Genomic DNA, 12,957 nt, shown 5'->3' with positions numbered 1-12,957 from the left:
CACATTTTAAAAGATCCACAGGTGGAGCTAATTATTTCACTTGTGATCTGTGAGGAAACCTGCAAAACATGCACTGTGTGGGGTCCTGAGGACAGAGTTTGAGAACCACTGCCCTAAGGTATTCACTTTCACTTCTGAAATGTGTCTATTATACCAATGCAGCAAGCAGTCAGATTTGCAGAGCTAGTTATCGGCTTACAATACTATTCCTTTAAACCAAGACACTAATGAATTATACAAGTTGTGTGGCTGCCTGACTTCAGGCCTGCATTTCACCTGGATTTAATCAACAGAACCTGTATAATCCATGAGCGTCACGGCTTAAAGGGATGGTTTGGTAAACCTAGTTATTCCCAGCAGAATACAGTGAGCGTGATACAGTCAGAGGTCCTCAGGGCTAGTTATCCCCAGCAGAACGCAGTGTGCATGATGCATCCAGAGATCCGCAGAGCTAGTTATCCCTAGCAGAGCACAGAGAGCAGGATGCATCCAGACATGCGCAGAGCTAGTTCTCATGATACATTGAGGGGACTGCAGAGCTAGTTATCCCCAGCAGAGCGCAGTGAGCATGATGCATCCAGAGATCCGCAGAGCTAGTTATCCCTAGCAGAGCACAGAGAGCAGGATGCATCCAGACATGCGCAGAGCTAGTTCTCATGATACATTGAGGGGACTGCAGAGCTAGTTATCCCCAGCAGAGCGCAGTGAGCATGATGCATCCAGAGATCCGCAGAGCTAGTTATCCCTAGCAGAGCACAGAGAGCAGGATGCATCCAGACATGCGCAGAGCTAGTTCTCATGATACATTGAGGGGACTGCAGAACTAGTTATCCCCAGCAGAGCGCAGTGAGCATGATGCATCCAGAGATCTGCAGAGCTAGTTATCCCTAGCAGAGCACAGAGAGCAGGATGCATCCAGACATGCGCAGAGCTAGTTCTCATGATACATTGAGGGGACTGCAGAACTAGTTATCCCCAGCAGAGCGCAGTGAGCATGATGCATCCAGAGATCCACAAAGCTAGTTATCATGACGCATTGGGGGGACTGCAGAGCTGGTTATCCCCAGCAGAGCACAGCGAGCATGAGTCATCCAGAGATCCGCAGAGCTAGTTGTGATGCATTGGGGGGGGCTGCAGAGCTAGTTTTTCCCAGCAGAGCACGGTGTGCATGATGCATTGGGGGGACTGCAGAGCTAGTTTTCCCCAGCAGAGCACAGTGTGCATGATTCATCCAGAGATCCGCAGAGCTAGTTATGATGCATTGGGGGGGAAGGGGGTCTGCAGAGCTAGTTTTCCCCAGCAGAGCACAGTGAGCATGATGCATTGGGGAGACTGCAGAGCTAGTTTTCCCCAGCAGAGCACAGTGAGCATGATGCATTGGGGAGACTGCAGAGCTAGTTTTCCCCAGCAGAGCACAGTGAGCATGATACATTGGGGAGACTGCAGAGCTAGTTTTCCCCAGCAGAGCACAGTGAGCATGATGCATTGGTGGGACTGCAGAGCTAGTTTTCCCCAGCAGAGCACAGTGAGCATGATGCATTGGGGGGACTGCAGAGCTAGTTTTCCCCAGCAGAGCACTGTGAGCATGATTCATCCAGGGATCCGCAGAGCTAGTTATGATGCATTGGGGGGGCTGCAGAGCTAGTTTTCCCCAGCAGAGCACAGTGAGCATGATGCATTGGGGGGGCTGCAGAGCTAGTTTTCGCCAGCAGAGCACAGTGAGCATGATGCATTGGTGTGACTGCAGAGCTATTTTTCCCCAGCAGAGCACAGTGAGCATGATGCATTGGTGGGACTGCAGAGCTAGTTATGATGCATTGGTGGGACTGCAGAGCTAGTTTTCCCCAGCAGAGCACAGTGAGCATGATGCATTGGTGGGACTGCAGAGCTAGTTATGATGCATTGGTGGGACTGCAGAGCTAGTTTTCCCCAGCAGAGCACAGTGAGCATGATGCATTGGTGGGACTGCAGAGCTAGTTTTCCCCAGCAGAGCTAGTTATGATGCATTAATGGTACTGCAGAGCTAGTTTTCCCCAGCAGAGCACAGTGAGCATGATGCATTGGGGAGCCTGCAGAGCTAGTTTTCCCCAGCAGTGAGCATGATGCATTGGGGGGACTGCAGAGCTAGTTTTCCCCAGCAGTGAGCATGATGCAGTCAGGGGACCACTGAGCGAGTTATTATAGATCCAGGAACGACTATTTTTTTTTTGTTTTATTGTGTGTGGGGCTAAAAAAGAAATCTATACATATCTGAAGCAGCCAGGGGCCGCCAAATTTTTTTGTTTTGTTGTTTTTTTAGGTCCATATTCGTTTAATGTACCATTTGTTTTAGAAGAAGCACTTATGAAGAGAGAAGAAGCAATTTAATCTGTCCGAGACCCGTGTAATGATTATTATTCTCATGTTTGTGTATGTTTCCTGAGACAGGCTTGTAATTAAGATGTTGTTTCTGTGAAGGGGATTCCAGGCTTTGTTCCAGTTGCCGGTTTCACCTTCACATTCTATTTACTGTGAGCAGATCAGAGTGATGTAATGCAACTCGCACGGTCACAGTACATGGGCTGGGGAATCTTCACTACACTGTCCCCCTGCCCCACTGCATAGTAGGGCATGTTGGTAATATCTCGGAGCACACAGCTCACAGTGGCATCCTGACTGTTACGGTTAGGGTGGGAGGGGTGGGTTAGGGTTAGGCTGCGGGACAGGAGGGTTAGAGTTCTGCTGCGGAAGTGGATGGCTAGGGTTAGGCTGCCGGGTGGGGACGGCTAGGGTTAGGCTCCGGGGTGGGGACGGCTAGGGTCAAGCTGCGGGATGGGGACGGCTAGGGTCAAGCTGCGGGATGGGGACGGCTAGGGTCAAGCTGCGGGAGATTTGGGTTAGGGTTAAAATACCAAAATCCGTTGGGGTTTTGAACAGTGATGCTGCTGTCGGCATTCTGACCATCGGGATTCTGTGCGCCCAGCTATCGATACCCAACCCCATAGTACAGTAAGAGAATTTCCGAGTGCCCTCCCCCATGATAAACACCGTGCGTATTACAGGTGACCATACGTTTCCACACAGTATACACCCTGTATTCCCATCTTCCAATAACCACAGCAAAGCGTCCCACATTTACACTCCTGGTCTCTGGTTTGGGTAGACTGTAGTCCTGTTAACCCATCCGCTGCCAGCTGTGTGGAGCATTAGATGCTGCACTGAGCGAGGCCACGGTGCTGATCTCCAGGATGAAGACGTTGCCTATTATCTGCTATACAGTGGGGAGGATGAAGGCAGGAATTATAGCTTTAATATCACCGAGATGAGAGCGTTTGTTTTCTGCAGACACAGGCCACGACTACGGAAACCTCACTATTAGCGGCCTTGAAAGTTTATTAAATCAACTAGCGCAGAGGGAGAGTCCTCCGTCCACACCGCTCCCCAGCCCCTGTGATATAATGCAGAGAGAGACGCTCGGTCCCAGACTGCAATGGTTATTCATGCATGAGTTACACCCACAGATATACGGTTACAAGTATATTTCTAATAATCTTTTCATGGAAACAGACGCTTCTCGTGTCCAAGATGTAAAATATCCTAACACAACATATCAGTATCCATTGCACTAAGGACATCAGTTGGCTGCCGTCAACTACATAGATTAGCACATAATAACCTCCATTTCGTCTTCTTCCTCTGTCGAACATCCGCAATGGCGCAATGTCAGAGCTGAATTTTTCTAAGGGCACCTAAGCATGTTCCTTCCAACGCCCACAGAAGTCTGAATACTGATAAGGTGACACTTAGCGGATGGAGATTTTGCAGAGAGACCCAATCTGCAGCTCTGCAATGGACACAGATTCTCTCTCTACCCATCATGCAGCCACAGCTCTAGAAGAACGTGCATTGGTTCCTTCTCCTGTATACATCTTCTTCACTGTATACACTTCCAGCACCTGCTCAACAGGCAGCTTTCCGTCCCTTATTCTGGTCATTAAGACAAATAGATGTTTATTATTCCAAGGGGGAAATTCAATTGTTTGAAAAGGAAGTTTGCGGTCTGTTTTTTTCCTATCTATTAGACAGGGGGAAAAAAGACACCCAACCGACTTTTCAAGCAATTGAATATCCCCCCCAAATGTTTTTTGTTTTACAGAAATAAATTGAGCTCCAACCAAAATCGAGACAACGACATTTTCTGTCCTGGAGACACTTTGGTTAAGGTGAAAATAAAAGGGGAAGAACAAAATCTTTGTTTATGTGGAAAGAAGAGACCACTGCCTAAGGTAGAAACGCAGGTTAGTTCCAGCTGAATGCAGTACGTCCCCCTGCTGTCGCTCCCCGCATCGACAAGCGTGAATACCCCCCCACCGGGTCCTGTTGCTGCAGATGTCAGGCTGGGTACACACACCTGATCGCTAGGCTGCGTTTTTGTTCAGCGGGCGATCAGGCCTAAAGTGCGCATGCACCGCAAAGCGCAGGCGTATCACACTGGTACAAAGCGGATCGCCACTCAGCGATGGGTATTTAAGAAGGATCCGTTCGCACAGGCGTTTGCAAGGAGATTGACAGGAAGAGGGTGTTTGTGGGTGTCAACTGACCGTTTTCTGGGAGTGTTTAGAAAAAGTCAGACGTGTCCAAGCGTTTGCAGGGAGGGATCCTGACGTCAATTCTGGTCTCGGACAGGCTGATGTGATCGCAGCGGCTGAGTAAGTCCTGGGCTGCGCAGAGACTGCACGAGATCTGTTTGTACAGCTCTGCTACACATGCGATCGCACACTTGCACAGCTAAAATACACTCCCATTGTAGGCGGCGACTATCTGATCGCAGGACTGCAAAAAAAACCCTAGCGAGCGATCAGGTCTGTATTAGCCTCAGTGTGTACCCAGCATACGACTCTCCGTACTGATATTTTGGCTATCAGAAAGAACTTTCATTGTCAGATACGTTAAAGAGATGCAGAGGATATATGCAGTGATTCTGTGTGAACCTCTAACATTAAATTTAGATCCCAGGACACTATGGTGTCATTTCAATTGTTGGCTATTTTCTCGCCCCTGTGAGTTAGTGCTACAAGAGCGACACTTTTCTTGCACAATTTTGTTTGCAGCCTCATAGGGCCGTGTATAAAACTCAAATTCAGGGTGAGCTTGGGCAGCTAGGGGTGATATGTGGTGCTGTTGCAACGGAAATTCACCCCCTTTGCCGGCAATTGGATTGACCCCTATGAGAAAAAGTCTAATCAGGTATTAGATAGTAGCAGGCTGATAATGCAGCAGTGCTCCTAGAGCCAGAATTTGGACTTGAGTCTTTGCCAATTCTTAATCGAGACCATCTTGAAGAAAGTACAGCATTGAGCTAAAGGAGTCACAGGACAGATTTCTTGGCCCAATGTTCCTCTCCTATAGTATGATAAACATGACAGGAAGCATGGAGGGGTGGCCAAGTATAACAGGTCATCTGAATGACAACTTGCATTGTTAATAAAAGTTACAGTGGGCAATTACTACGTTACAAGTGCCGAGACACAACAAACGTTCAGACACCGGGGTGAGAGCATTCCATCTGTTACACCAATTCATTGTATTATTCACAAAATGCATTGTCTGTGGTAACGGATTTAGAGCGGTCACATGTAAAAGAATCCTCTGTGGTTAACGTAGAGAGAACGTCCTCCGCTAATAACGCATTGAGTCCTGTCAGAGTCATCTGGTATTAGTGGTCAGTATAGATTTGCACTGGCAATAGCACAGGAGTCTAACAAGCCCCTGGCCTTCACCAGTGACCCTTGCAAGAGGATGTGGGCCTCACTGTTAGAATGCCATGCCCCAGTGCTGAATTCCTTGTGAGGCATGAGCCATGGGGTGCCACTTTCTGGGGGGCTGCACTCAGATGTCTGTTTTATAACTGTCAGACTAAAATGTTTTGAAAGCAACAAGGAAACCCCTGTAAGTCGTCCTACTTAGTAATTATGTGTATATAATTAAAAATACAATGTTAGTGAACAAGCAACGAGCCATGACCTATCACACATGAAAAAGTAGGGCTTATAAACGAATAATGAAAATAATAAAATTATGGGTTGGGGCGGCCATCAATGTTCTGCTTATGGGTTGCTCGACTCCTAAATCCACCCCTGGCCATGCCCCCAAGATGTGATGTCACAAAGACAGGAACTTGAATGTCAACAAGCTGGTAAACAAGCAGACTGCATATAAAGCAAGGTGTCACCCGTAGGGAAAGTCCAGATGAACCGGGCCAGAACTAAATAGAGGATCAGAGCCAAACCAGACAGGAAAACAGTCTGGCCCCCAAACTGGATCAGAAGCACAGAAATCAAATGAGAACTTACATAGAAACATAGAATTTGACGGCAGATAAGAACCACTTGGCCCATCTAGTCTGCCCCTTTTTTTTTTTTTTCATCCTTTAGGCAATGTGATTTAGAATATGGACAACCGGAACATGGGAATGCTAAAGTACAAGTTAACTAATACTCTGGTACAGATCTCTGCACGGAGCTGCCTTAAATACCTTAACCAATTTGGATTGGCTGATCTATATAAAGTCAGCAGTCACGTGACTGACCCTTTAAATCCTCAGCAGTTACATCCCTAAGCATGTGGCCTACAATTACATACAGGAGGCCAGGACAGAGTCTGCATTGAAAGGGATGCTCCCGTAGTGGCCCCAGTTAACCATTTTTCAGCGGTTATCAACTTTTGAATGAGATAGGTTGACGGAAATGCTTACTTGTTATTACAAGACTACGGTCATCTATTCCACCCCTCTACATTACAGAATCCATCCTAATGTCCCCCCAGGAAGTGGAAGCAAATGTACTTTATCAGTGGTAGTGATTGCAGCTTTTCATTGGTCTTCCACTCACCACCTTCCTAGACAAGCCCGGTTCACAGACTATGGAACCCTGGTGGAACAGTCTACTAGGCATTCGCGGAGTGGTGTAACTACAATCTACAATGCTCCATTTCTGCTCTAATACTGGGCTACAACAGATGACTTATAGTCTGCATTACAAATCTTACTGGCTTTCTAAATGCATCAGTAAGTCAAGAGGAAGTCTCTCGCCATAGATGTGTTTTATTTAATCTCGCAGAGTGAAAGACTGCGTCTATAAGTCAATTTTGGTCTCTCCTACCCAGCTTTATTGAACGCCGAGAGGGACTGGCGGAGTGTGTTCAGCTGGAGCAGAAGGTATAAATCTGACTTTTAATTGAATAAAAGTAATTATAGTGAAGCCGGCATAAAGAGCAATAACAGGTGGCGCGTGCTGTCCTGTGAATGCAAGTTATCTGCAGATGTGTTCAGCTTGCGGTATTGCACAGCAATGCTCTGCAATGACCTAACTGCATAACAGCTCAAAGCACGACGCTCTGCCCAATCTTGCTTCGTATTGCCCCATGGCAAAATACACTGCCCCTTCCTTCCACATATCTCCCCACAGGTTCAGTATCTGCAGAGCCACAATCCGAGAAACCCTGAGAACACGGATACCTTAACAGCACATCTACATACAAGACTTTGCTCCGAGACCATCTGACAATTAGACCTGAAATCCAAACAGATTTCCTCTGGAAGTGTCCAAATGAAAATAAATATTCACTCAGTACCCCAAAAGCCTTGAGATGAATATAGATGAGCGATACCACAAAGAAAGGAACCAGGACCATAGCACCCTATGGAGTCTGTGAGCCCGGGCACATCTGGAGAGCTGATTAATTTATGTTGAACTCGGGAAAAAGGGAAAATAAATGACTACAGAACATTGTTTCAGGTTCTGCCATCTGCACCCACCGATATCACAAGGCACAATGTAAGGGACCCGCAATACAACCAGCAGTGATGCAAATCCTCATACCCCCACAGGTGCCAGATGGCCCACATCAAATTAGGGGCTTGGAACCTTTTCTCAGTTTAGCACTTGGAAATCGTTTCATTTCATTATTTTTTTTATGCATTTTACTATTTGAATATATTAAGGGTCAGCCATTAAAATGCCGGAAAAGCAGAGGAAAAAAAAAAAGGGACCCGTGTGTTTGTCTTCGGATTACTCCCTGGCCTTGGAGCCCTGCATACTGGCTCAGGGGCTGGAAGGCAGTCAGGGGTTACGGGCTTGGCCCTGCATGGTGTAGAAGATGGTTGGTTAGTAATCATGCCAAGTCATCTACTATACAGGGATTGGGAGGTTTTTGCTGTATATTCCTTACTAATGTTTGCAATCTCCATCAATGGTTTTAAATTGTTCCTTATTGTTCTTATAAAACTTGACTGATCCCGATTATTTATAATAGGAACAATAGTTAGGGCTAACAGTGCTTGTACAATTGTTGCAATATGACAAAGCACAAGTTCTCAAACTCAGTCCTCAGGACCCCACACGGTGCATGTTTTGCAGGTCTCCTCACAGAATCGCAAGTAACATAATTAGCTCCGCCTGTGAACCTTTTAAAATGTGTCAGTGAGTAATTAATACACCTGTGCATCTGCTGGGTTACCTGCAAAACATGCACTGAGTGGGGTCCTGAGGACCGAGTTTGAGAACCTATGTGATAAAGGAACCACGGAACCAGCTGCTGTGTAATGTGGGTTCCTGGCCACGTCTAATTGTGCCAGCATTCTAGTAGAATGTGGTGGTGTACGTCGGCAAGAACGGTTGGCATTCCTCAGGGCTGTTCAGCTCAGTGTTATACAGCACCAGTCACAGCCATTAGGGTGGTGGATCAATGCTGGTGAAGGCTAGTGACCCACTGGTGGGACAGTATCAGCTCAGTGAATGGACACTGTATATAGGTAATGGGTACTCTAACTCTGTGCGAGAAAGACCATGGATATTTGAGTTTAAGACAATACTGGAGTGGTCACAGGAAGTCAAGTGTTCTCAACACCACCATTGCTTACAGATGCTTAGAAGATGGAAGTCATCTGGCGTTTTATGGTTTGGTATATAAACTCTGCAGAAATGAATGTACAATGCACAGGGAGAATAGACAATGACAGAACATACCATGGATCCTGGAGAAGACCGGTTCTTCCTCGTCGTCGTTGTCGCCAAGGTTGTGGTGGTCTCCATAATGGTCGTGGACAATTCGGCAGGCATAGAAGTGGTTGGTGTTGTCCCAAGGATAGACGGAACCTCTCCCACCAGCCTCACGCTTCCACTGATGTTGATGTGAGGGTTGTGCTCTGCTGCCATGTTCAGGACCTTTAGACCATTGTAGTAGATACCAGAGAGCTGCCCTTGGAATGGCCTCCCCCTGTCCTTTCCACCAACGGCTATCTGTGCTTGAGTATTGAAGATTGTCAACGGTCGCCCTACAGTGACACAGTAGAGGGAACAAGTAACATCATATGAGTGTTCTACCTTCACCTGCAAGCTTCCCGAGTGTGAGTGCTACATCTGAAACCATTAGAAGACATACTTGATAGAATAACAACTGTGTGACACTCACAGATCTCTACTTGGCAATAAGGATTGCCTGTCTGTTATTGTGCACCTCAGCAAAGAGAAAAATGAACAAAGAAGAATAAGAATTTCCCCTTCTCTCTGTATATTATACTGAAATGAAGTAACACTGTTCAACCGGCTTAAACAAAACCATTATTCCTTTTTAAATTTAACTCTTAACAAAACAAAAACAAACTGATCCCATTTTATACCGTTCTATTCAGATTCTGTTGGCAAACTTTCTTGAAAACCACATCGGACTCATCAATTACAGGACCTGACATTAGGCCACTTTAATATCGGAGAACAAACATGCAGTCTGTTCACTCCGGTCCTTTGATGTATTGACCTCCTTTAATCATGTCACTGACTTTAGTACACCTTGATTTTAGGAAGTGTCTAGAAGCCATTTACGCTCTCTTCCCAGTGTCTGCAGCCTTGATAACAGTTAGGCCAAGATTCATTAACAGATCATGCATCTCACAGACACCGATCAATATCTCCCATTGACCTCAGTGTCCCTGGCACCTCCATAGATCCGAGGACTGTTATTTTTCCGCCTCTCCCTCCCACTTTAATGTGAAGTCATTTGGCACTTAAGGAAGAAATGGTTATAACAGAGGAAGGAAAGCAGTAAAAATAGAAAAAGATAAAGCACAGGATTAAGTGTGAGGCTCAGAGCAAGAGTCAAATAATAGTATAGAAAGATGGACTATATCTCTGCGCTAGTTCTGCTCACTGACAATAAGGCCACATGCACTAAGGAACTGCTGCGAGGGAAGGGCTCAACTACAGGGTCTGCAGGGACTCGGCTAGATTGGGAAGCAGGAGGAAATGCAGAGAGTTAATTAGAGAAACTGAATCTTGAGGCATGAGGCACTAGAGCCGTAATGTGTAGTCTTTACTGCACCACTAGACTCATATAATATGATTTATTTCCTAAGACCGTCCTTCTGTGAGTCAAGTCTGTATAGGCAGCTAAATCACTTGAAGTCTATAGAAAGCAGGAATCTGGCTTGAAATACTTGCCAGTTATTAAAACGTTGTTTAAAAGGGTAATAGCAGAACGCTGCAAGAAATGGTTTCGCCAAACAGCTCTCCTAAGTAGGTTTCTTGAAAGCGCATGGTTCTAAAACGCACCCTGCCTAATTGTTAGCGCCGAGCCTCTAGACATACATATGGGTGCCAGTAGACCGCTTCAACAGTTGGGTTTTTAAAGCAGCAACCTCCAACTTTCCTCCCTACGGGACTGATTAGGTCATCGGTACCTTTTGCAACGCCAGTTCCCAATCTCTTGAACTCAGGATTCAGAAGTCTCGTGCCATCTTCCATTCCTGAAATACTGAGCCCTGGAAAACAGGGACCCCGGTATGGATAAAAAAATGTCTGCAGCAGTTTCCAGAGAAACCTCAGCAGCCAAAACACAAAAATAAAAAAGGATCAGCCATCCTCCTACCACAGGCGATGTTTGGAAAAATGCAGCAGGCTCAGTCAGCAAAGGGTGCTCAGAAATGCAAATGCAGTGTAGATGGGATTGCTGCTTTAAATGAGTAACAGTGCCCCCTATGTACCAGCTGTGGACGGACATACAATGATCCCTAACACGGCGACTGCATTAAGCCATCAGGAAGGAAACCTGTGGCTTGAGGCAGTGTCCGTGGCCACAGGTGGCAGAACCAGGCTTTATTTCATCAATACGCCTAGTTTCACAGCTGGATCATGGGTCAATGATCAAATAAGGAGAAGATGGAGAAGACAGGGTCTTCATTAGGCTCAGATATCGAGTAGATGGACAAGACATTGTGGCGATGCAGAGAAATGGTGGCTTCAGAGTATAGACCTTTACAGCGGAGATACAGAAGGTTCACAAAATAAGCAAGCAAGACGTCAGTAATTCAGTCATTACCATCACGTTCCTTCACCAGAACTCATCAGGATTATGTGTTTCATGGTTTAAATGGCTCCCTAGATCAATCCTCCAGGGAACTCGGCCATTTCGAGCCAGAACCTTAACGTACCAATTAATAAAAACAAAGGTGGAAAAACTGAGCGGAACCTCTGCGCCAGCCATTTCTAAGTATAGCAAAGTGTCGTGGGAGGAGGGCCGCATTAGCGAGCACGGACAAGACACTGTGCAGTCGTGGCAAGGGTCACATAACATTCAGGCAATGCACTCCCCTTACATTGGCGAGAGGTTTGCTGTGGAAGTCGCCAGGCTGATATGAGACTGGATTAGTACCGGCCACTTACTTAACATTGTTCAGAGTCACAATGAACCGAGATTTAATGCAAGATTGATTTACCACTGATTTCTAGTTTTGCCCTGGAAGATTCTTGATTTGCATACAGATATGTCCCCCATACACCTATGTACGCTCTGCCACGAGCAGCGAAGGGCACTTTTCCCCAGATATTGCTTGGTGGCCACATACACTCAGCTCACAGTGTACCAGAGACGGAAGGTTAGAGTAAAGATGTATAAGGGCCATCTGTATGCATTACGCTTATAGGCAGAAAAGTGACTCGGAAGAATATAAAGTCAGAGCCAGTTCTTTCCTCTGCAAGCTCATGCATAGTGGTCTGGAAGAACAAGGGAAAAAACAAACATTTCCCGAGACGCGGATTTATCAGGTTCACGGCTATTTTGGGCGTTAGCTAGGAATCGTTATAGATGACTGAGTACTTCCTCAGTTTTCTGCATTTGTTACACAGGCCAAGATCAGACAGTGGGCATCTGCAGGTCTTCTGCTGATCTATCTGAGAAAGGTATGACAGCTCAGGTCAGCTAGGAGGTCCTCGCTAGAGACAGACACAGAGGACTGCTATATAAAGCGAGACATTATAGCGGCTTTAGCCAATGCCTCTCGCGGAAACTCTAAAAATAAAGACATAAATAATTCAACACAACACAAATGGAGAATGCAGCGTCTGCACAGCGGCTTTATGAATGAAGAACCCAGTCTGAGGTATCATGCATCAGGCACCATAAAACATCAGCGGATCGATGGAAGATGGACAGCAGAAGGGCTCATGCACGTGCTACATAACACCTAACTGTTCTCTAGGATTCCATGTTAAAGGGACATGACACGGCACGGATACAATTCCAGCCTGTGGTTAGCTGGGAGTGCCTCTGGACATCACTTCTTTTAAGCAAGTTTTTGCATCCCAATGCTTAATCATTTCCATAATTAAACGCAATAAATGACATTTTTACCCCATTAACTCAATTGTGGGTTATGAGCCGGTTTAGTGGATTTATAGAGTAGTTGCAGGTCTTCATTAAAACAATTTCTGTTGAAAATTGTTTAATAAAGGTTCCTATAGTCAGCATTAAAACTCTGGATTACATGTGATAATTTATATTCCCTTTGGAAAGTCAGTAAATTTAAGTTTTATGATTATTATAGAGGACATATTTTACTTTCACAGTCCCATTAACTTTTGTAATTTTTTTATGTTGCGCCCGCGGCGAGCAGGGGCCATTCCATAAGCATGCAGGGGAGGAGGG

At 46.0% G+C, this 12,957-nt stretch overlaps 1 protein-coding gene and 1 long non-coding RNA gene across 4 annotated transcripts in view; one reads left to right on the top strand and one right to left on the bottom strand.

Moving 5' to 3' along the window:
* The window catches only part of LOC134981074 (uncharacterized), a 304,398-nt gene that overhangs the window by 170,575 nt on the left and 120,866 nt on the right, over nt 1-12,957 (top strand). Inside the window, exon 3 of one of the 2 annotated variants that reach the window (XR_010190511.1) lies at nt 4,136-4,259. The exons of the other annotated variant lie outside the window; for it this stretch is intronic. This is a non-coding gene — a long non-coding RNA (uncharacterized LOC134981074). Of the gene's footprint in view, nt 1-4,135; nt 4,260-12,957 lie in introns of those variants that run through there. 2 annotated transcript variants of the gene reach the window in all.
* Nucleotides 1-12,957, bottom strand: part of LOC134981073 (neurexin-3-beta-like) — a 72,742-nt gene that overhangs the window by 37,329 nt on the left and 22,456 nt on the right. For both annotated transcript variants that reach the window (XM_063948216.1, XM_063948217.1), the window contains exons 3-4: nt 10,715-10,795; nt 9,006-9,313 (exon numbers count right to left, since the gene is read on the bottom strand). In XM_063948216.1, the coding sequence (XP_063804286.1) occupies nt 9,006-9,313; nt 10,715-10,795 (389 nt within the window). The remainder of the gene's footprint in view (nt 1-9,005; nt 9,314-10,714; nt 10,796-12,957) is intronic.

Source organism: Pseudophryne corroboree, chromosome 12, assembly GCF_028390025.1.
Source record: "Pseudophryne corroboree isolate aPseCor3 chromosome 12, aPseCor3.hap2, whole genome shotgun sequence".
In the NCBI taxonomy this organism is placed as follows: Eukaryota; Metazoa; Chordata; class Amphibia; order Anura; family Myobatrachidae; genus Pseudophryne; species Pseudophryne corroboree.
The sequence above is the reverse complement of the archived record's forward strand: the minus strand, read 5'-3'. Positions and strand labels throughout refer to the sequence as shown.